General features: G+C 42.0%; 1 protein-coding gene across 2 annotated transcripts in view; it reads left to right on the top strand.

Annotated features, from left to right (window-relative positions):
• The first annotated feature begins 786 nt into the window (after window positions 1-786).
• Window positions 787-25,141, top strand: part of LOC129849275 (cyclin-dependent kinase 18-like) — a 55,549-nt gene continuing 31,194 nt past the window's right edge. Inside the window, exons 1-2 of one of the 2 annotated variants that reach the window (XM_055916204.1) lie at window positions 787-1,106; window positions 23,476-23,611. In XM_055916204.1, the coding sequence (XP_055772179.1) occupies window positions 23,503-23,611 (109 nt within the window). In that variant the 5' untranslated portion in view covers window positions 787-1,106; window positions 23,476-23,502. Of the gene's footprint in view, window positions 1,107-23,475; window positions 23,612-25,141 lie in introns of those variants that run through there. The other variant, XM_055916213.1, reaches the window with a different exon arrangement.

The raw sequence follows: 25,141 nt of genomic DNA, 5'->3' as shown, positions 1-25,141 counted from the left end.
TCTAGGACCAAAAGGCTCCTTAACAGCTTCTACCCCCAAGCCATAAGACTGCTGAACAGTTAATAAAATGGCCACCGGACTATTACATTGACCCCCACCCCCCCCTCCATTTGTTTTGTACACTGCTGCTACTCATTGTTTATTATCTATGCATAGTCACTTCACCCCTACCTACATGCACAAATTACCTCAACTAACCTGTACCCCAGCACACTGACTCGATACCGGTACCCCCTGTATATAACCTCGTTATTGTTATGTTAATGTGTTTTTATTATTTTTTTATTACATTTTTTACTTTAGTTTATTTGGTAAATATTTTCTTAACTCTTCTTGAACTGCACTGTTGGTTAAGGGATTGTAAGTAAGCATTTCATGGTAAGGTCTACACTTCTGGGTATTCAGCACATGTGATAAATAAAGTTTGATTTGAAATGGCTCTTCTATATGCCATGTCATTAAAACCCCCAGTTCAAACATCACCAGTCAACTGTCACCATGTTCAAATAGTTCTCTCTCCTGTCGCACTCTCTCTCACACACACACACACACACACACACACACACACACACACACACACACACACACACACACACACACACACACACACACACACACACACACACACACACACACACACGAGGCATATTGCATTAGTTGATTAAAGTGAAAATCATGTCAACACTGCAGGGCTGGCTGAGAAAGGCTTGTGCTATGCTGAGCTGTGATTGGCTGTTGCTATAACAATGAGGGAGGGGGAGAAAGAGGGAGGGGGACGGATAGAGAGGCTGATTATAAAACCCTCCATATAGCTCTCTCTTTTCCTCTGGGGATTTTCTCTTCAGGTTTTCTTTTTTCTTTTTTCAGGCAGCGGAGTGATTGCATGCAGGAGGACGGAGGGGTTGAGTCGTGCGCTGTCAGAGGGGAAGACTGGAGTTGTTGTCTCTCTCTACCATTCTCTCTCTGTTTCTCGCTCTGGTCTGCGTCTTCTGCCTGCTCCGTCAGAATAACATAAAGACACACAGACACACCTGGGAAGTCTTTGGACACCGTGAACAGAAGGAGAGAGGCTTCTGTTTCCTTTCGCGGACGACCTCTTCACTCCTGTAAGTACAACTGTTGCTGCTCTCTGTCTTTATCCCTCCCTCACTCTATATCTTTCTCTGTCTTTATCCTTCCCTCACTCTATATCTTTCTCTGTCTTTATCCCTCCCTCTCTCTATATCTTTCTCTGTCTTTATCCCTCCCTCTCTCTATATCTTTCTCTGTCTTTATCCCTCCCTCACTCTATATCTTTCTCTGTCTTTATCCCTCCCTCTCTCTATATCTTTCTCTGTCTTTATCCCTCCCTCTCTCTATATCTTTCTCTGTCTTTATCCCTCCCTCTCTCTATATCTTTCTCTGTCTTTATCCCTCCCTCTCTCTATATCTTTCTCTGTCTTTATCCCTCCCTCTCTCTATATCTTTCTCTGTCTTTATCCCTCCCTCTCTCTATATCTTTCTCTGTCTTTATCCCTCCCTCACTCTATATCTTTCTCTGTCTTTATCCCTCCCTCTCTCTATATCTTTCTCTGTCTTTATCCTTCCCTCTCTCTATATCTTTCTATGTCTTTATCCCTCCCTCTCTCTATATCTTTCTCTGTCTTTATCCCTCCCTCACTCTATATCTTTCTCTGTCTTTATCCCTTCCTCACTCTATATCTTTCTCTGTCTTTATCCCTCCCTCTCTCTATATCTTTCTCTGTCTTTATCCCTCCCTCACTCTATATCTTTCTCTGTCTTTATCCCTCCCTCACTCTATATCTTTCTCTGTCTTTATCCCTCACTCTCTCTATATCTTTCTCTGTATATCTCTCTCTCGCTCTCTTTGTATCTATTTCTGTCTCCTTACTTTGTCTTTCTATTTATCCCCCCTCTCTCACCCCTTCCCACCTCTATGTCTCTGTGATTTTGCTGGTCTGGGACCTGTCATCCTGACTATGATTGATCAGAACCAAAAAGGAGACATCAGGTTTAGACTGACCCTGGGACAGTTCTAAGGGCATCTTCTCTACTGTGCTATGGACCATGCTCTGTTTTTACATATCTGGAACTTGTGTGTTTCAGTTAATCCTAGTCACTCTGTGTTTGACTCCCGCAGTATTTTATTGTCAGAAATGGTATTGTGAGAAATGACTGTGTGTGTGTGTGTGTGTGTGTGTGTGTGTGTGTGTGTGTGTGTGTGTGTGTGTGTGTGTGTGTGTGTGTGTGTGTGTGTGTGTGTGTGTGTGTATACAGTGAGTTCAAAAAGTTTTGGGACAGTGACACATTTTCTTTTTGGCTCTGTACTTGAGCACTTTGGAACGAAACATTGACTATGAAGTTAAAGTGCAGACTGTCAGCTTTAATTTGAGGGTATTTTCAGCAATATCGGGAGAACTGTTTCGAAATTATAGCACTTTTTGTACATAGTCCCTTCATTTTAGGGGATCAAAGGTATTGTGTTCAATAGCACTGGTGGACATCTGTGGCATTGTGTTGTGTGACAAAACTGCACATTTTGGAGTGGCCTTTTATTGTCCCCAGCACACGGTGCACCTGTGTAATGATCATGCTGTTTAATCAGCTTCTTGATATGCCACACCTGTCAGGTGGATGGATTATCTTGGCAATGGAGAAATGTTTACTAACAGGGATGTAAACACATTTGTGACGGACCGCCTCGATTACCGTAATTGCTGGACTATTAAGCGCACCTGAATATAAGCCGTACCCACTGAATTTTTTAAAAATATGTATTTTGTACAGAAATAAACCGCACACGTCTATAAGCCGCAAGTGCCTAACGGTACATTGAAACAAATGAACTTTACACAGCCTTTAAACGAAACACGGCTTGTAACAAAAATAAATAGGCTTTTAAACGAAACACGGCTTGTAACAAAAATAAATAGGCTTTAACGAAACACGGCTTGTAACAGAAATAAAAAAAATAGCAGTAAACAGTAGCCTACCAAGAAAGTCAAACTTCATTGCGGTGGCGATTGTTTAAGTTAGTTAGTTAGATAGTTGAAACACCTCGGCCGTCTGCTCTCTGTGTGTTGACCCAGTCTTCAAGCTCATTTTCTAGTTCGGGCCATCTGCTTTTCTTCTCTGAAAGCTTTTGTTGTCTTTTTGCACTGAGTCAGCTCCTCACACTGCTGTTTCCAACGTCTTATCATCGACTCATTAAGGCCAAGCTCCCGTGCAGCAGCTCTATTTCCTTTTCCAACAGCCAGATCAATCGCCTTCAACTTGAAAGCTGCATCATATGCATTTCTCCGTGTCTTTGCCATGATGAGGGTGACAAAATGACTACCGTAATCAGAATGATGGGAAGTTTGAGCGCGCTCGATTTACGTCACATTATGTGACGGTGCTCAGTTTTTTGGCGGTGTGAATCTTGTGAGAAAAAAAAAAACGTGTCATTGTATAAACCACGAGGTTCATAGCGTGGGAAAAAAGTAGCGGCTTATAGTCCGGAAATTACGGTAGGTCTTTTGTAGCAAAATTTGAAATGGTGTTTTTTACATTGGATAAAAGTAGAGACTAAGCACTAGAAAATGGTATATCATACACTGCAGTTGAGGAACAATGGGAAAGTAATTCTGATTTGAAAGTTCACACCTGCTTAAGCCTGAGCCCCACTCATCTCTTTAAGGATTCACATGAGGCCATGTGAATGGCAGGAAGCACCAGTGACTAGATCAATACAAAAGTGGTCAGATGAAGCAGATGCTAAGCTACAGGACTGTTTTGCACAGACTGGAATATGTTCCGGGATTCCTCCAATGACATTGAGGAGTACACCACATCTGTCATTGGCTTCATCAATAAGTGCATTGATGACGTCATCCCCACAGTGACTGTACGTACACACCCCAACCAGAAACCATAGATACAGGCAGCATCCGCACTGAGCTAAAGGCTAGAGCTGCCGCTTTCAAGGAGTGGGACTCTAACCCGGAAGCTTATAAGAAATCCCGCTATGCCCTCCGACGAACCATCAAACAGGCAAAACATCAATACAGGACGAAGATCAAATCATACTACACCGGCTCTGACGCTCGTCGGATGTGGTAGGGCCTGCAAACCATTACAGACTACAAAGGGAAGCACAGCCGAGAGCTTCCCAGCGACACGAGCCTACTAGATGAGCTAAACTACTTCTATGCTTGCTTCGAGGCAAATAACACTGAAACATGCATGAGAGCACCAGCTGTACCAGAAGACTGCGTGATCACGCTCTCCGCAACAGATCTGAGTAAGACCTTCAAACAGGCCAACATTCACAAGGCCGCAGGGCCAGACGGATTACCAGGACGTGTACTGCGAGCATGCGCTGACCAACTAGCAAGTGTCTTCACTGACATTTTCAACCTCTCCCTGTCCGAGTCTGTAATACCAACATGTTTTAAGCAGACCACCACAGTGCCGGTGCCTTAGAACACTAAGGTACCCTGCCTAAATGAGGTAACCTGCCAGGTAACCTGCCCGGTAACCTGCCAAAAAGCACTCACGTCTGTAGCCATGAAGTGTTTTGAAAGGCTGGTCATGACTCACATCAACACCATTATCCCAGAAACCCTAGACACACTGCAATTTGCATACCGCCCCAACAGATCCACAGATGATGCCGTCTCTATTGCACTCCACACTGCACTCCACACTATTGCCCACCTGGACAGAAGGAACACCAATGTGAGAATACTATTCATTGACTACAGCTCAGTGTTCAACACCATAGTGCCCTCAAAGCTCAACACTAAGCTAAGGACCCTGGGACTAAACACCTCCCTCTGAAACTGGATCCTGGACTTCCTGAAGGGCCGCCCCCAGGTGGTAAGGGTAGGTAACAACACATCTGCCACGCTGATCCTCAACACAGGGGCCCCTCAGGGGTGCGTGCTCAGCCCCCTCCTGTACTCCCTGTTCACTCATGACTGCACGGCTAGGCACGACTCCAACATTATCATTACATTTCCCGATGACACAACAGTGGTAGGCCTGATCACTGACAACAACAAAACAGCCTATAGGGAGGAGGTCAGAGACCTGGCCATGTGGTGCCAGGACAACAACCTCTCCCTCAACGTGATCAAGACAAAGGAGATGATTGTGGACTACAGGAAAAAGAGTCGAGAGGAGAGCAGATGGTGGAGGAGAGTCAGGCGTGTTCTACTGATGCTGAAAGACAAATTCCAGATACAAATATTTTTGCATTATTATACAATAGATAGCCGTAATCACCGTCAGACACACCTGGCTAACTTGATGGGCCATGGGATCATCTGGCAAAGTGGAGTCTTTTGTTTTAGACATGTAGCTAGCTAGCTAGCTAAACAATTAACCAAAATCCCAATCCATAGATAACTAGCAATACAAACCGATTGTCATAGCTAGCTAAAGTTAACAAAATAGGTTCAATGGCAGCTAGTTAGCTAGCTAACATTAGGATATAACTAGCAATGCAAATGGCTTTCTGAGATAATATTACTCCACAGATCATACACGTAATGTTAGCTAGCGAGCCAGCAACCTAACGGCAGCTAGCTAGCTAACAGTAAGCTTTAACTTGCAATGAAAACAACTTTCTGACAAATTTAGAAATGTATAATATCTGAAACTGTAGCTAGACTCTTACCCGTAGACATGGATGAACACTTCATGGCAGACTGCAACCCCTTTCATTAAAAAGACGTCTTGTGTCGTTTCCGTTTTGTTTGTACAGCTTGCTTGGCCCGTTGTGTCATGTCACTTGGATTCACATCGTCTGATTCATTTTCAGATTCAGAGAGAGCCTGCATGGTTCGGTCGTCCTCCTGAAAGTAGTACATCACAACTTTTTCCCACTGATAGCGGGAAGCGCCTGATAAGCGCGTAGACATGTAGCGCCTAGACATGTAGCACTATTGATTAGCGTGATAAATTCAGGGCAGCAATGTTATTGAGAGCAGTAGCAACACATTTGCCCTTCTCCATGGCTAACGTTATAGATTTAGAAAAAACTGCAGTTGAAAGGATTATCTACTCATAACGAGCATCTGATTACATAGACAGAAGATGCTATACGGCAGACCAATCTGAAACTCATCTCTCGCCGTATCCAGCCCATTCATTATCTCAGCCAGTCATGGCTAGCGGAAAGGTTCTTGTCTTTTTCTGTGGCTAAACCAACTAGGCTTGTATTTTAACAACTTCATTCATATTTACAGATGGCATACAGGTTTGTTATTAAGGCACATGAAAGTTCAAATGTTTAAGAAGGCATTTCTGCCAAAAAACGCATTTTGATAAAAAAGACATGTTCAAACGCCTCTCCTGTGAAGGTCGTGACTTGCAACATATGCCTAGTTTGCTGAAATGAGTCACATTTGTGCATAACATTTGAGAGAAACTTTCTGGGATCTTTAACTTCATCTCATGAAACATGGGACCAACGCATTACATGTTGCGTTTATATTTTTGTTCAGTATATATACATACAGTACATACTGTGTGTATGATGCGCCACTCAAACCACCTCGCTGGCCGGATTGAATGGGCCTGCTGGCCGTATGTTTGACACCCCTGCTGTAGAGTGTGTGTGACGTGTGCATGCTGCCATGATTGGCTGCTCTGTGCCAGGAATGGAGATTTCCCAGTGTTCATTGGCTGTGTGTGTGTGTGTGTGTGTGTGTGTGTGTGTGTGTGTGTGTGTGTGTGTGTGTGTGTGTGTGTGTGTGTGTGTGTGTGTGTGTGTGTGTGTCTCACCTGCACTGACCCTGATTACAAGCAGGCAGTTGATTTGTGTCATGTTGGGTTGTATGGGGCACATTACACTATTTACATAACTCACGTCTTATTGTTGGCTCTGACTCATCTAACACCACCAAACCCGTTTTTAATCATGTTAATATGAAGCAAGAGCCATGGCATAGAGAAACAATGGGCCTGGATTCATCAAAAAAACACCACGGATATAAATACACTCACTGGGAATACAATCAAGCCCAGATTTATACACACATGCTAAGCCACACACCAAGCTGGTATCATTGTGTGTGTGTTTCAGTCAAACTTCTCACCTCTCCCACTACAAGATGTCCAGGCTGGAAAGTCATTCCCTTGGTGTGTGGAAGAGAGAGAGAGAAAGAGGAGAGAGAAAGAGAGAGAAAGAGAGACAGAGAGAAATAGAAAGAGAAAGAGAGAGAGAGAGAGACTCTGATCTGTTTCCCAAAACCATCGTTATTAACACTCGTAATCTAACGCCTACCTCAGGCCATTCGTAGAACAGCTAAGTGCATCGTTAGATGTTTTTTTGCCCTCCTGCGTCACTTTATACACTGAAGATCTCTGCTGAACATCGTTTATCCGCCTCCCTGTAACCAGCGATAACTTCAGAACAAAGTTGACTACAAATACAAAAGTTGCAAATGTCTTTGAAATTGATAAAATAAATAACTGCAACGTATAAAAATATGCTTCAAATTAAAATGGAGATGACTGCATTGTAATGTAAATACAGTGTGCTATAGGCTAGGCCTATTTCAATCATATTGAAATCAGCGGCGGCCACTGATTGGCTGAATACCTGGGGCATGAGTGGTTGCAGCATGACAGAAATATGAAGCCAAGTTTTTGAACTAATGGTAGTTTCTTTGAAAAGATGTATATAAAGCGATCTGTGCATTTCAACATCAGCATAAACACACCTATTTCACTTTTGCATGTCAAAAAACGAATGACCACTACTGCACATGCTGCCACTGTTTTGAACAGATATCATTATACTATTGATAAGGAGCAGCCAACTCACGTCGTGAAAGAACAGGTGCACCAGGGAGAATGCAACAAGCATGCAGATGCAATAAGTGAAAACACATTACGTACCTGGGGATAGCTAGCTAACATAATGTCACAAAGCATGATGCGTTAGCCTGTTCACTTTAATTCAATAATAATTTCATATTTCCAAGTTAGTCATATATTAGTTTAGAAAGACTTGAAATTGGCATGGGAGCTAACTACCTAGCAAGCTACCAAAGGTAGATAACTGGTTAATTTGACCAAAAAAAGACCAAACTATTTCGAAATGCTTTATAAAATGACTGTAGCCAGCTAAATCATTTGATCATGCTTTGTGATTCACCCGGTTTTATGTCGTTTTAGTTCACGCAACATGTCGCCCTGTCACCTACAGTAGAACCCGATGAACAACATGGGGGGAAACAATACAATTGGCCAAGCATTTTTGTCCTACCAGTTCCACGATGAAAAGGTTTTAGCTAGTGCATCCCTCTGTCCTTCGACTCTTGTTGGATGTAGTAGTCCAGTTTATCAGGTCTCAGGCTCCCATGACTGTTATGATTATTTATTTACAAGTTAATTACAATTTGCTTTTTGCTTTTTGCTTTAGCGCCATCTGTACCTGATAGAGCAGATCTAGTCTCGCATATGCAGAAGTAAGCCGTCTGGTATGAGCGACTCATTGGGAGGGAGACTAGAGCACACCCAGAAGTTCTGACTCAACAGATGCACATTTGAGAGCCCCTGGTCAGTCCATTTACTTTGTGCTGTTATAATTTATGCTATGAAATCCTGAAATTGTATTATGGCAATTTCCCCTCATATCAAATAGCTGGCAAAACAATCCAAGCAATGATTGTACGGCCTATTCCCCCACGGAGGCAGAGCTGCTGCTGCTAGCAGACACTAAGGGGCAAAGAAGTAGGTAACTGAACAGCTTGTTTTGAACTCTATCTTTTTTCAACGGGAAAATGTACACATTTACCACACTTTTATGAGCATTTAAAACATAATGGTGGGGCGCCACCCTTAACACCCTAATTGGTGGGCTGCTGCTGATTTAAATACATTTAATGTTCAATCAGTTGAGTTAAATGTTGCTACTAGTAGGCTACTGTCTGTAATTTGTCTCAATATATTTCATGATATGTAACAACATGTGCATAATGATGTGCCAAATCTTGATTTAGTGCATCATTATAGGGTAAGCATTAGAATAACCAGCCTCAATATTTGCAGCCATAGATGATATCTTTCCAGGAGATGATCCGTCATCAGTATTGTGGAATGGTTCTAAAGTTAAGGGAAGCTTTCAATGGAGAAAGCCTTTCTTTTGATCCTATCAGTATCGACACATGCCTCAAAGACACACTTAGCGAACGTTCTCTCTGGGTGGTGTTTTGGGAAACGAATGTTACATTTTTGCCTGTTGTAGGAAAGATGCAGTGTTAAAACACTAAGTTCCATCGCTATCGGAAAACCGGGCCCAGGTGTCTAAGCCAAGGTCAGTCTGACATTATCAACCAACTCAGTGGAACTGTGATCACACACCATGCTAAATCCAGTGATCTCTCCCTCACTCTCCTGGGGGTGTGACTGAGCTTAGAGGAGGAAGGGAAATACCTGCACACTGTTTAAATACAACAGAGACACTAACGCAGCTCAACAGGAACAGTAAGCACATATGAGCTTTCATGAAAGATACACAATAGCCCCTAACCTCTAGGACCTTACCCTTCTACGACCTTACCCCTCTAGGACCCCCCCCCCCCCCCCCCCACATCACGTGCTCCCCAGAGGCCCCGGCAGAGACAGCAGATCAGGTGTGCTGCTCATAACAACAGCCATGTAATTCACACAACCCTTGCAGTCTGCAGACATGGGGTCAACTTTATTCCAGAACAATCAGTCATTTATTCCAGAAAGCTACATACAGAAACTTATCTGAGGCAACAAATTTTCCACAATGATCATTGCAGTGACTTCTTCATCTCTGGCACTCTTGCACAATCACACTTTTTGAAAATAAGGATCTTTGTGCTAATTGTCTCTCTGTTTTTTCCCCTCTGAGTGGTGAAGTGAACTGTTGAGACCTCAGCCTGCTGGTCTGGTAGACTGTATTCTAATCTGGCTGGCTGTTCTGAGGCAGTCTGATGAGGTGATTTTAGATAATTGCCAGCTTGGTTCTCCAGAAGCTAACTCTAGCTGGGTAAGAGCTCATTAAAGACACTGATTGTGTCCGAATACCTATACTACATACTTAAACGGCATACTATTTACTCATCGTCGCACACTATTTATCACGTACTGTTTAGTCAAAAGTATACAGTATGCCATGGCGGTAACGAAGTATGGGCTCCTGATTGGCTGAGTAGGTGGGGTGAGGCCGAGTGCAGGTGGATTTTTCCAAATTCAACAAACATTTAGTTGTTGAGCCAGCCAAATAATAAAGCCTGAATAGAATAGGAATGGATCTATAGGCCTACTCAGGTTGGTTATAGGCAGACTATCACATTCGGCATACAGTGCCTTCAGAAGGTATTCATACCCCTTAACTTATGCCACATTCTGCTGTTTCACTGCCTGAATTCAAAATGTATTAAATTGTTGTTTTTTCACCAATCTATAAACAGTACCCCATAATGACAAAGTGAAAACATGTTTTTAGAAATGGTTGCATATTTATTGAAAATGAAATACAGAAATATCTAATATATACTGAACAAAAATATAAATGCAATATGCAAGAATTTCAAAGATTTTACTGAATTACAGTTCATATATGGAAATCAGTAAATAAATTCATTAGGCCCTAATCTATGGATTTCACGTGACTGGGAATACAGATATGCATCTGTTGGTCACAGATACCTTTAAAAACAAAAGGTAGGGGTGTGGATCAGAAAACCACTCAGTATTTGGTTTGACTGCCATTTGCCTCATGCAGCATGACACTCCTTCGCATAGAGTTGATCAGGCTGTTGATTGAAAGCCTGTGGAATGTTGTCACTCCTCTTCAATGGCTGTGCGAAGTTGCTGGGGATTGGCTGGAACTGGAACGTGCTGTCGTATATGAGTATTTATACCCCTGAGTCAATACATGTTAGAATCACCTTTGGCAGCGATTACAGCTGTTTAGTCTTTCTGGGTGAGTCTAAGAGCTTTGCACACCTGAATTGTACTACATTTGCACATTATTATTTTAAAAAATGCTTCAAGCTCTGTCAAGTTAGTTGTTGATCATGGCTAGACAGCCATTTTTAGGTCTTCCTATAGATTTTCCAGCTGATTTAAGTCAAAACTGTAACTAGGCCACTCAGGAACATTCAATGTTGTCTTGGTAAGCAATTTCAGTGTATATTTGGCCTTGTGTTTTGGGTTAATGTCCTGCTGAAAGGTGAATTTGTCTCCTAATGTCTGTTGGAAAGCAGATTGAACCAGGTTTTCCTCTAGGATTTTCCCTGTGCTTAGCTCTATTCCATGTATTTTTATCCTATAAAACTCCCTAGTACTTGCCAATGACAAGCTTACTCATAACATGATGCAGCCACCACCATGCTTAAAAATATGAGGTGGTACTCAGTCAAGTGTTGTGTTTGCCCCTAAACATGCCTCAAACATAACACTTTTGTATTCAGGACAAAGTTAATTTCTTTGACAATTTGGCCTATGCATGCCTCTGGAGGCTCTGCAATTGCATCACACCCTCCATACGGAGCCTCCGACCACATTTTCTAATCAAGCATAAACTGTCTTTTAGCTTTAGCGCTGAAACCTGTAGTGGCGGTCACTCCTCAACCATGATATGAGTAATGTTGATTTTCTGGTCTGAGGCTAACCTTCTCTGGCCTCACACACACACACACACACACACACACACACACAGTGTTAGGTTATTGATTGTGATAGAGCTGGGGGACAGATCGTAATAGGCAATTTGTGAGTACTCTGACATAGGGGCCAGATAAAACCATCAACAGAGCCAATACGTCACCACTCAGCTGTCCAGGACATGATTACTTCACTGCAACTGATCACATTCAAATGGTCAGGCCGGTGACATCATCATTGACAATCAGTTGTGTTTAGATGGCCAGTCTGTGACATCATGAATACTTGAAAGAATTGTTCAGCTCACTTTAGGCATTCCCACTGCCAGCCATTGTTATATTTGGGTCATTCTTGTTTTTTTTTAACATTATGATAACATTATGCCACCAGTGGGAGTAATAACACCAATGATGGTAACACTAATGACACATTTTAGATAATTGAGGATTTTCTAAAATTGATGCCACATTCAGTATTCTCAAATCTAAGGCCATTTACCCTTTCAAAACCATTTACTAAAGTGATATGATTAATCCTTTTGCTCGTAATATAATTTAAATTGAGTAACACCAATGACACTTTATTTAGAGACACCAAATTATCAATGGAATCCTAAAATGTATGACATGCTAAAGTGTATAAAACTTTGGGACACAATATGTTATGTTATTTGTTATGTGTGACAAAACTGCACATTTTAGAGTGGCCTTTTATTGTCCCCAGCACTAGCTGCACCTGCATAATGATCCTGTTGTTTAATCAGCTTCTTGATGTGCCATACCGGAGGTGGATGGATTAACTTGGCAAAGGAGAAATGCTCACTAATAGGGATGTGAACAAATTTGTGCTGTTTAGGAAAACTAAGAAAACTGATATTATGCTGTACATGATGGATACGGAATCAGACCTCAGAAGAAACTAACTTACAGTGATTGCTGTAGGGGAGAGTGGGGAATGTTGAGCCATTTTATACATTCAGCACCACTACATCAAGGGAAATATAGTATTATTTCTAACAAAGATATCTACATATATTTCAAAATGTTGTCTATCCCTGGAAGTAATCAGAATTCATGCTGTCCAAAAAATTGTCCTCTTGGCACAACATACGCCGGATATGGGGTAAGTTGAGCATAGGGACAGGACAAGTTGAGCCACCTTGGGGTAAGTGGGTGATGGTGCTGGTAGGTCAAAGTTTAATTCATGGAATGGGGGTGTGGTATATCTTAAATGTATGCCTACGTTCAGATATTTTATTTTTTGTCAATGTACCTGGTCAGTGTCATTCAGTCCATTTTTTCATCCCTTCCTGCTGCTCGAATGGACTTCTTCCTTTCTCTCACTTCCTTGGCTGCTCTCCCAAGAACCTCAAGGGGGGCTTGACCCCTGCTTGTTTTACATTAAATGTACAGTTTGTAACACGGGGCATGATGATGGCTTCTCTCCCAAGAACCTCAAGGGGGGCTTGACCCCTGCTTATTTTACGTTAAATGTACAGTTTAACACGGGGCATGATGATGGCTGCTCTCTGAAGAACCTCAAGTGGGGCTAGACCCCTGCTTATTTTACGTTAAATGTACAGTTTGTAACACGGGGCATGATGATGGCTTCTCTCTGAAGAACCTCAAGGGGGGCTAGACCCCTGCTTATTTTACGTTAAATGTACAGTTTGTAACACGGGGCATGATGATGGCTGCTCTGTAACAATACAAATGCACTTTACAAACAAAGTCTAACTTGAGTTCATGGCTCAACTTACCCCAAGGCAAACATTGACTATATTAGCCGACACAGCTACAATGATGCACTTTCATGCTAGGTTTAGGACCTCATATTGTAGCTTATAGAGACAAACTGATCTACTTTGATTGAGACACAAGCCTCATAAAACCTATAACGCAATAAATTCCTTTGACTTGTGAAAGTAATTTTTGGAAATAACTTGATTACCACTTTTTCTATGTGGTTTCTTCTTTCAGACTCCATGAAATGATGACCTCTTCCTAAATCGTTGGTCACATAAATAATTGTGTGTATGATTTCCTAGAAACAAAGGGTGGCTCAAATAACCCTTTGGCTCAACTTATCCCACTCTCCCCTAGTTGGAATTCAAGCACACTGCTGAACATAACACGGACACACGTGCACATAACGTCTTCTTCAAGGAGTGATTAAGTATTTTAAAAGACAAATCATCAGCAGAGACATTTTTAGAGAGCCTTCAGAGCCATACTACTCATGATGACATCCCTAACATGTTCTTATCTGCTCTCTCCTGTGTGTGGTGGGACAGACTGATTGACAGATGTTGAATCTAAGGCCCTATTCCCACTATTGAATAATGCAACCAAACCATACTACACTCTTGGAATAATGCAAGAATTTACTAGCATGTGCAGACAATTAAAGGGTTTATTTCCTCATATGTAGGTTTCTCATTACCTTTCAGCTTCAAGACAAAATTACAGAGTTGCTAACAGCAGTCTTCATCAAGTAACAATAGACTAGACTATTAATCCTCTCATACAAATATAAAAGTACAGTAAGCCTACCATACAACATTACAACAAACCAAGCTTAATTTTTATCAACATCATGCAAATCATTACGTGGTAAAAGCAAATTGTGAGTATAAGTGAATTCATTGCCACAAGCTGTTTTATATGGAAGCTCATACCTGCCACAAACATTTTATATGGAAGCTCATACCTGCCAGAAACATTTTATATGGAAGCTCATACCTGCCACAAACATTTTATATGGAAGCTCATACCTGCCACAAACATTTTATATGGAAGCTCATACCTGCCACAAACATTTTATATGGAAGCTCATACCTGCCACAAACATTTTATATGGAAGCTCATACCTGCCACAAACATTTTATATGGAAGCTCATACCTGCCACAAACATTTTATATGGAAGCTTATACCTGCCACAAACATTTATACAATGACTCATGATTTGTCATTGTGCACAATTAGTCTGATCAACTGTAGCCTAATGTTAACCACAGCTGCAGGTAGTCTAGAGAAACCATCTGGACCTGACCAGGGCAAACGTAACATATTTGTATAGCCTAAGCTATGTATTTATAGCTTCAAATAGGCCCATTTATTTGTGTTCTGGAAAATGTGAACGTGATCAAATTTGGTTTATATTCAAACTTCGGCTGGCTAGGTTACATAGGCCTTTTAAATCCAAAATGATTGATTGACTGTATGAGTATATTTTTAATTACAGATGCAAAGGCCTGAAACCCTGCATACAGCGAGCTCAGCCCTGTTAGTCTTATTGTCCAATCGCAGTGGTTGTCTCTTTGTCCATGTAAAGGGTTTGTTTTCGTCTTCACTAGGAGCAGGAGTTTTCCCAGCCTCCTGAGCATAGTGAATGACACTCTGCAGTAATACCCTCTGCGGTCAACACAGCCAAGGTTGACATCGGATGTTCCAGATGCAATCACATCACATCACCTGCATACACACACGCATGCATACATATTTTTGCAGGCTCACAAACAGACATGTTCGCACACATTTACAATATACACTTTTACAATATTTAAACTTGTAAACATTGAGTGCACACACAGCCCTTGTAATTACAAGCACAATATGACTATAACCAAAAAGCAATTGACCAAACATGATAAGAAGTATAACATTAATTACCTATTACATAAAGCTGTATGTTCAGGCCTGGAACACAGTGTTGCACGCTGATGTTGACCCAGCAGTGAGATATTTGTTTTTCACTCAGGCACATGGTTTACAGTAGGCCTTCTATTCAGAAAGCGAGAGCAAGAGAGACAGATGCACATACACGAGACACACACAACATACCAGAGGGGGAGAGACAGCGAGGGAGGACAAGAGAGAGACCAAAGAAAGGAGCATTTGTTTTATTACGAAGCATCACTGCCGCTGGCGAGAAAAATACAAAAGGTCATCTTTATTATTGTCTCACCACGGTTTAGGAGAGAGGGATGGATGTGGAGGGAGAGAGCAGGGGAAAACTCCCACCATGCATGGTGCGTCTCTAGAGTGCATGAGACACGTGAGACTGTGATGTTGGACACATGACAACAGTCCCCATGGAACATGACCAGAGGAGAAACAACACAGCTCTTCACCATTGTTCTTATTATCTACAGTCACACAATTACAACAGCCCTTTAGAATTAGAACATTTCATTCAAGCAAATCAGTGCTTCCAATTCTCTCGGTTTTCTTTGTGCATAATCATTGCTTTATGTTCTGAGAGTAGCCCGTCTTTTTTTCTCTTGCACCTGGACATAACCAACTTTGCACAGGACTGCTCAGAGGCGGCATGTGTCTGTGTGAGCTTGCACATTGGTGCGTATGTGATCTGTACTCTGGTACATAGGGGACAGATGTTCAATGTTCCTGTGTGTGCCTTCTGTCTGCCGTCCATCTGCCGTCCTCTGGGGACATTGTCTGTAGGAGTGAGTTGTGCATGTGGCACATGTGTGTAGAGACAGAGTGTGTGTGTACTTGTTTTCCTACCTTTTCAGGACCCCAGTGTCCTAACAATTCACCATAATGTCCTGACAAGGTAGTAAAACAAGAACATTTCTGAAAAGTCAACTTTTTTCATGTCCTGAATTTGTTCAAATGCTATTTTAAGCTTAACGTTTGGTTTTGGGGTTAAGGTTAAGTTCAGTTTTTTGGGGGGGGGTTAAGGTTGGAGTTAGGTTAAGGAAAATATGATTTAATGGTCAAACATTTTTACTCTCCAAAAAGTCCTGAGATTTCATGAAAATAAAGGGAAATGTGTCTTCCGCATTTAACCCAACCCCTCTGAATCAGAGAGGTGCAGGGGGCTGCCTTAAATCAACATCAACGTCGCCCGGGGAACACTGGGTTAACTGCCTTGCTCAGGCATTGAACAACAGATTTTTAACTTGTCAGCTCGGGGATTCGATCCAGCAACCTTTCGGTTACTGGCAAAACGCTCTAACCACTAGGCTCTGTGTGTGTGTGTGTGTGTGTGTGTGTGTGTGTGTGTGTGTGTGTGTGTGTGTGTGTGTGGCTATCGGCAGTTACATAGGCAGCACTTGAATGACCAGTCTTTCAGTGCGTGTGAACTGTTGGGGCGAGAGGTAATATGACCAAAGGCCCAGCGTGATCCTCACTACTGTGCAGCTAGGCACACACACACACTGCAGAAAAACAGTCTGTCCGTAGTACAGTACAAAGACACACACGCATTCATTATTCTTCCTGAATTTCATTTATAAAAATTAACACCAGCGATCCATCTTTTCCATTCTTCTCACACCCCCCTCATCACATTCCTGCTACATGTGCTTTCCATCTCTTTCTAAACTCCTCTCTCACGTTGCAGAATTCCTAGAATGGACTAACCATGTCAATGGAAACCCAATATGGCTGAGGTGGTATTCAGGATTGTGATGTATACTTGACATGGGACATCTATTTCAATTTTCTCATCCTCTCTTTTTCCAAGGAAATATCTGTCTGTGTGTGACTGTTGTCTCCTCTCTGGTGACCAGAGCTAATGTTATTATGTTGGAGTGGACAGAAGGTCTGCCAGGTTCATAGGAAGTCATTGTAAAATCACACTCATCAGATTAGACTGCTGACACACTGGGTGGTAATGGCTTTTCCTACCACTCAGAAACACATTTCAGCCTATTGCAGGCTAGTTCAGGTGTGGATGAGCCAGAGAAGGAAAGACAGAGAAAGGAACAGAGAAAGGGACAGAGATGAGAGAAAGCGGTGAGAGATGAGTCAGAGATACCAGGGTAGCACCATTAAGTCCGTCTGTGTCCAGGAATGATCAGAGGGAATGAACGGCTGGACTGAGCACCCCAATACGACCAGATGCTCTTTGATAGTGTGACACACACACACAGGAGACTAATAGAGAGTAGGAGACCATAGAAACTAGCCTTCACTGCTGCTCAGAGAAAGATGAGAATGATGAGAGAGAGAGAACGATTAGAGAGATGGCTAGAGAGAGAGAGAGAGATGTAATGAGTGTGTGTGTGTGAAGGGGGGGGGGGGGGGGGTTGGTTATATAAGGTATTGACACAGCAGTGTCTGGGTTGTGAACGAGAGGTGACTGTATTGATTAAATGCTATCCTGCTGTTTTTCTGCCTCATTATTCAATCCATCAGTATTCTGAGATTAGCATCAACAACAGCTAGGGAACACCACACACAGAGACTGCCTCTTTGTCTCTCTGTTCCTGACCTCAACCAAAGACCACAACCCAATCACTGGCTGTTCTGTTTGGCGTGGAAGGGCATTCAGTGCACATTAGGTAAGGGAACATTGGCTCAGCAGAGGTACGCCTGTGCAATGGGCTGGCAGGATGATACCATCCCTCAGTTATACAATTTAGTCATTTAGCAGATGCTCTTATCCAGAGAGATTTACAGTTAGTGCATTCATCTTAAGATAGCTAGATGGGCCAACCGCATTTTTCCTTAATAAAGGAGCTTTCAGCAAAGTAAGAGCTAGTATGGGGGGGGGGGAAAGTTAAGTGCAAGTGTTAGTTCACAAAAGGCATTTGGGGGGGATTAATTAAGATGCTCTTGGAAGAGGTAGGGTTACAGATGGTTCCACCATTTGGGTGCCAGGACAGAGAAGAGCTTGGACTGGGCTGAGAGGGAAGACTGGGAATTCTTACTAGGATTAAATGTCAGGAATTGTGAAAAACTGAGTTTAAATGTATTTGGCTAAGGTGTATGTAAACTGTATGTCCACTCAAGGCTAGGCGTCCCGCTAGCGGGATACCTGCCGATATCCGATGAAATTGGAGGGCGCGCAATTCAAATAAATAATCCTAAAAATGATGAATATCAAACATTTATGAACATACCAGTATCTTATATCGGTTAAAAGCTTAAATTCTTGTTAATTTAACTGCATTGTCCAATTTACAATAGGCTTTACAGCGAAAGCATACCATTCGATTGAGGACAGCGCCCCACATCAACATATTTTTCAACCTGCACAGGCTTCATAAAATCACAAATAGCGATTAAATAATCACTTACTTTTTGAAAATCTTCCTCTTATTTGCAATCCAAAGGTTCCCAGCTACAACATGCATGGTCGTTTTGTTAAATAAAATCCTTCTTAATATCTCAAAAAGTCTGTTTAGTTGGCGCCATCGATTTGAGCAATACACTCTTTCAACATGCAGACAAAGGAATCCAAAAAGCTACAGCTAAACTTTGTTAAAACAAGTCAAAGACTGATTTCCAACTGACTCCCAGTACCAAAACTCAAAATTCTTCCTCGTTTGGGAAGAAACAAGCCTGAAACCTTGAACAAAGACTGTTGACATCTAGTGGAAGCTATACAAATTGCAATCTTGGAGCTGGAATTGCATAGGACTCATAGCTTTCCATTGTAAGAGCATAGGATCTCAAAATAAAAATGTGGGTTGGTTTTTCTCCTACCATATCTATTGTGTTATAGTCTCATACATTATTTTAACATTTCTACAAACTTCAACATGTTTTCTCTCCAATGGTACCGATTATATATCCTGTCTTCTGGGCCTGAGTAACAGGCAGTTTACTTTGGGCACATCAGTCAGGCGGAAATTATGAAAAAAGGACCCTAGCCCGAAGAAGGTTTTAATGTTAACATATGTGTTATAAAAATGTGGAATTTCCTCACTACATACAAATATGAGCGTTTCTGCATCTCGCCAGAAGAAACAGGCCACCTACATTTCCTTGTTGTAAGCAAATCACAACACACACAATTCAGTGATTTCAGGATGTGGAGGACTGCCCCGTGGAGGTTCAAAGAGGAAGGCATCCGATCAGCCAACATCAGCGCAGCAGAAAAGAGCTAGCTAGTTTTCAGAATATACTGGCAAGACATTCCAAAGCATATCAATGTAATGAGCCAGCTTATATCTGCCAATATGATTTGTAACTTTGCAGGCTGACATTAGCTTCATTAGGTTACGCTAGCTAACCTTTAGCTAGCTAGCTAACCAACGACCACAGAGGTTAACGCAACTGTTTTATATTTAGAGTCCGATCCCATCTGTATCAACATCAGGCTCAGCACCAGGAACTAGTGTAGGTCACATTCTAAAATCGACTAAATCTTTCCCTGACTCCTCCATGATGAGCAAATACATCTGCTGGAGCTAGGCATAAACATGGTCCGTGTCTTGTCATAGTTGGTGTGTTTACAAGTAGGCTACAACTTCTACAGTAGTTTTCTGTATTATGGAGGCTTAGTTGCTTGTTCATGTAAGGCTTGAAGTCTAAATTGGAGAAAGGGAGGTATTGGTAAGGAGGGTATGGTGTGGGTGGGTGGGTGGGTGACTGACTGATGTCTGTTGGGGGTGGGTATTGTGTGTGAAGGTTAGTATGCATGATTTATTGACATGGGGGGGGGGGGGGGAATGTTTTCATGTTGCATTTATAGTTTTTCATTCAGTATATAAAACACATGTCAAGTGTTGGTCCCATGTTTCATGAGCTGAAATAAAAGATCACAGAAATGTTCCATATACAGCTTCTCTCAAAGATTGTGCACAAATGTGTTTACATCCCTGTTAGTGAGCATTTCTCCTTTGCCAAGATAATCCATCCACCTGACATGTGTGGCATATCAAGAAGCTGATTAAACTGCATGATCATTGCACAGATGCACCTTGTGCTGGTGATAAAAGGCCACTCTAAAATGTGCAGCTTTCTAACACAACAATGCCACGTCTCAAGTTTTGATGGAGTGTGCAATTGTCATGCTGACTGCAGGAATGTCCACCAGAGCTGTTGCCAGAGCATTGAATGTTAATTTCTCTACCAAAAGCCACCTCTGCTTTATCAAATTTGGCAGTATGCCCAGCAGGCCTCACAACCGCAGACCACGTGTAACCACGCCAGCCCAGGACCTCCACATCCATCTTCACCTGCCCCATATTGGCGGTGGGGTTATGGTATGGGCAGGCATACGCTAGGACAATGAACACAATTGCATTTTATTGATGCCAATTTCAATGCACAGAGATATCATGACGAGATCCTGAGGCCCATTGTCGTGCCTTTCTTCCACCGCCATCACCTCATGTTTCACCCCGGCCCCATGTCGCAAGGATCTCTACACAATTCCTGGAATCTGAAAATGTCCCAGTTCTGCAATGGCCTGCATACTCACCAGACATGTCACCCTTAGAGTATGTTTGGGATGCTCTGGATCGACGTGTACAACAGCCTGTTCCAGTATCCCCCAATATCCAGCAACTTCACACAGCCATTGAAAAAGAGTGTGACAACATTTCACAGGCCACAATCAACAGCCTGATCAAACTCTATGCGAAGGAGACTGCATGAGGTAAATGGTGGTCACACCAGATACTGACTGTTTTCTGATCCACACCTACCTTTTTTTAAAGATATCTGTGACTAACAGATGCATATCTGTATTCTCAATCATGTGAAATCCATAGATTAGTGCCTAATGACTATTTCAAGTGACTAATTTCATTATATGAACTATAACAACTGAAATTGTTGCATGTTGCGTTTATATTTTTTATCATCGTAAATAACCATCATATCGAAGTAAACTTAATCACGTGAAGATATGGTGTGGTCCTCCCACTACGACTCGGGAAAGCATGCAGTTTATTGGACTTTCCATATGAATAAGTTATCATGAACTTCCCAGGGTGGTGAAAGTGCAAGGTGATTAGCTTGATGCTCCTTTCCAATAAATATTGAGGGTCTTAATTTGGTGACATGATCGATGCTTGGCTGCCATTTGAAAAATGAAAACAATATCGCTCTTTTGTCAATGATAATCTCATCATGTAGGCTATACCTGCACTGTGTCCGCAAGCTGTTTTTTTTCTTTTAGAGTGCACGTGCCAATACCGATGGAAAAGCACTTAACTTAATGGGAATTTAAAATCTCAAACTTTTTTGTGCACTACGTCATCATGCACAGACTTTTATCAGCAACAAGTCAATTTGATGGAAACATCTGGTGGGAAAATTTGCATATTTTATTTCTGCATATTTTAGATTAATCGCATGAAGGTCTGTCGCGAATTAGATGGAAACCTAGTTACTATAGCATACGTAGACATGGCTTGTATTCAAGAAAGCATTTATTAGCTATTATTACCGAGGTGAGTTCACACAGCAGTATGCAGGAACAGTTATGGTAATGTATGACATATACAGAAGAAGAAAAATATACTAACGCTTTAATAAATACTAGTTCAATAAAGGGAATACTTGCAAATGGTGTATTTGGGTGGTGCAGTGAGGTGTTCTGAGTCACTTTGATACAGGGGGAGATCGTTGTTATGGGACCTTTCACATCTCGAGTCATCAACCTCTTTGTATCCAAGCGGTATCGTCTGTGAGAAAGACAAACGCTATTACACATTCATGAGCAATCGTTGTGTAACGTTACTGTCTGTATTCCTACTGTAGCAACATGGTGTAGCATGAGACATCTCACAGACACGTTAGCTAGCTAGCTACTACACACAGGTGTAGTTACTCCAAGAATAATTTGAGTCCTCAAGCCAAAGTCATTATTTTACCCTCTGCCATCATCATCAAAACATTTATACAGTTTTGCTCCTAATGAGAGGCACTGAGGCTAGTTAGCTAGCTAGCGATAACATTAGACTACAGTACATTTTAGGTTTAGTAAACACAGCTAGCTAGCTAAATTTGGCCAGCTGTGGTACTAGCAAGCCCTGTTATGGCCGAATTGATCACCAAATTGTATTGAACAACACTGCCTTGTGTAAAAAAAGCTTATATTGCTAGCTAACTACCGACAGCAAAACAACTTACTCGTTTGTCATTTACCATTCTGAGTCCTGGTCCAGCAATTACTCTCACTGTCTCAACTCCTCTTCAGTGTATTCCGGCTCAACTAAATAAGGCTGTATGCTCCTATGTATAATAACATAAATGTTTGGTCACCCAGCTCTTCTTGGAAAGAGGAATCATCAGAAGCAGCCATTGTAGCTAATTATTCAGCCATCTTGGATAGACAGCGCGGTAACATAGCCCCGGTGAAACTGTAAACTAGTACTGCTCCTGTTTTGAAAAGCCTGCCTTCGAGAGCGGGAACAAGAAAGTATGGCACCCATCAGGCTTTAGTATTTACAAAGCCAGGGGAAATTAGTCAACCTAGACATCCTGCAACGTCCTGGCAGATAGGAACCAATGGCTGTATTGAACAAGGACAACCTTACCTACCCACTGCTTGCGTGATCGTGCAATTGTTGAAACACAAAGGCCACAATGACTGCTACAAAACATGACACCATTCATTGAACTCTCACGGCACAAAAATACAGCTATAGTGCATAATTATGTCAAACACCCTCATGTAAGTAGACTGAAAAAAAACACCCCAACTAGTGTCTAGTGGTGAAGTTTCCCTTTAAAGTAGATGGCCCTAGCTAACAAAAAGACAGTACTAGACAACAGATGAAGACAAAAATTATACTAACCACTCCTGGAGATATCAGGAGTAATAACAAGTTACATATTCACTTTCCTCTGTTCAGACAGTCTAATTGTTATTCTCTTTCACCCAAGGGGTTATGGTTAGTGGTGGTTGAAATTATATAAATGTGGTTGTAGCCTGTAGAGTTGGACGCTTCTACTGTAAGAGAGTAAAGGACATGGTGTTGTTTGCGTTACTCTGAAAACTTGTGGTAGCTCCCTGGGCTAATGCTTTGGCTTTACCTCAGTGGGCTAAATACAGAAAAATAGGGTTCAATACCCAGTCATTTACATACACGTATGCCTTGTCTGACTGTCTTGCGCTCTCTTCATCAGGTACTGCTCCTCTGCGACATTAACAAGATGAAGAACTTTAAGCGACGTTTCTCTCTGTCCGTCCCTCGCACCGAAACCATAGAGGAGAACGAGTTCACCGAGCAAATCAACCAGCTCAACATCCAACACACTCAGGGTAAGACCTTTAACTCTACCCAACAATGCCCAATTACACACAGCAATCCTCTCCTCTGTCCTCGTCTCCAGTAGGTCTTGCTGCTATGAGCGTTGCTAAGGAATGACCAGTCCCTTTCACAGCGTATTGGGACTATATTTAGACTCAGGAAGCTCAACGTCCTGATCCCAGATCTTACATTACTCCCTCCATGCATTCCTTTATTCATGGATCAGGCCATTCTTGGATCCATTTGTAATCAAACCACCAGCCCAGTCATCTCTGTACCAGCCCCGCTTAGTCTCCACAGCCTGATTAACAGCACTGATTTCCGGCTGGGCTGAAGGAAGGCTGGGGGTTAGAAGAAGTTATTAAGACACACATTTATACAAGCTCTGAGTGGAGAGGTGAATGAGAAAGAGAGGTGTGAGAGTAATAGGTGGTGCCAGGAGCTGAGGCTGATTAGCAGGGTTCAAGACACATTTATACAAGCAAATCTCCCTCACTGTGGTCTACTGGGTCAGAGTAACACCCATCCTCTAATCTAGCACCAGTCTGCCCTGCAGCAGTGATAGAAAACAATATTCACAATATTGATTATTATTTTAATTATATCAATATTGTACATCTCCAAAGTCAGCTTTGGCAATATGTTAATTTTTAAGTCATGCCAATAAAGCAAATTGAGAAGAAATTCAAAACCTTTTAAACAGTGTGTTCTTGGTGTTCACCATTTCGCATGCTGTTCACCATTTCTCATGCACGCTTGACCTCATAGTTACTTCTCTCACGATTGAGGCAGCTAACCTTGTACAGAAGTTTAGTTTATTAGGATCCCCATTAGCTGGTGCATATGCAGCAGCTACTATTCCTGGCTTCCACATAAAATACATGTACATGAAAGATTACAGAACAGTTTTAAACAAGAACAACATGGAGCACACTGGGATTCAGAATAGAGGTCTGGATGGATGGGAATGTAGCGTTGTGTGATGCCAGCCGTTGTCAGCTGTCTGGGGGAAGCAGCTGTGTCTGTGATCTAACCCCAGGGAGTCCTGTACCCCCTGATGCAGAGAGAACTCAAGGTCTGAGTGAGTGAGTGAGTGAGTGAGTGAGTGAGTGAGTGAGTGATAGAAGTGTTAATAGGCTCTCTGTCAATCCAGACATTCTGCCCTTCACAACCCTTCTTCCATCACAGCCTATTTCAGACAATAACTGAACAAAAATGTCATAAAGTAATCCTTGATTTGAATCAGGGCAATGCTGTCCAAATGTCTGTCCATGTTTGGAGACAGACTTGGCTCACATTCTCTGGATATTCCTTTCAACTCCTAATGAGGTTGGGACACATCAGAAACAGACCTTTAAATAATGTTTTTTTCACATTAAAATATAGTTCAATTAAATTCCCTGACACTGAAATACCATAACACACAATAAGTTGGTCACATCAGAGGAGCTGTCTTTACAGTGGTCACATCAGAGGAGCTGTCTTTACAGTGGTCACATCAGAGGAGCCGTCTTTACAGTGGTCACATCAGAGGAGCCGTC

This window comes from Salvelinus fontinalis, chromosome 3 (assembly GCF_029448725.1).
Source record: "Salvelinus fontinalis isolate EN_2023a chromosome 3, ASM2944872v1, whole genome shotgun sequence".
Taxonomy (NCBI): Eukaryota; Metazoa; Chordata; class Actinopteri; order Salmoniformes; family Salmonidae; genus Salvelinus; species Salvelinus fontinalis.
The sequence above is the reverse complement of the archived record's forward strand: the minus strand, read 5'-3'. Positions and strand labels throughout refer to the sequence as shown.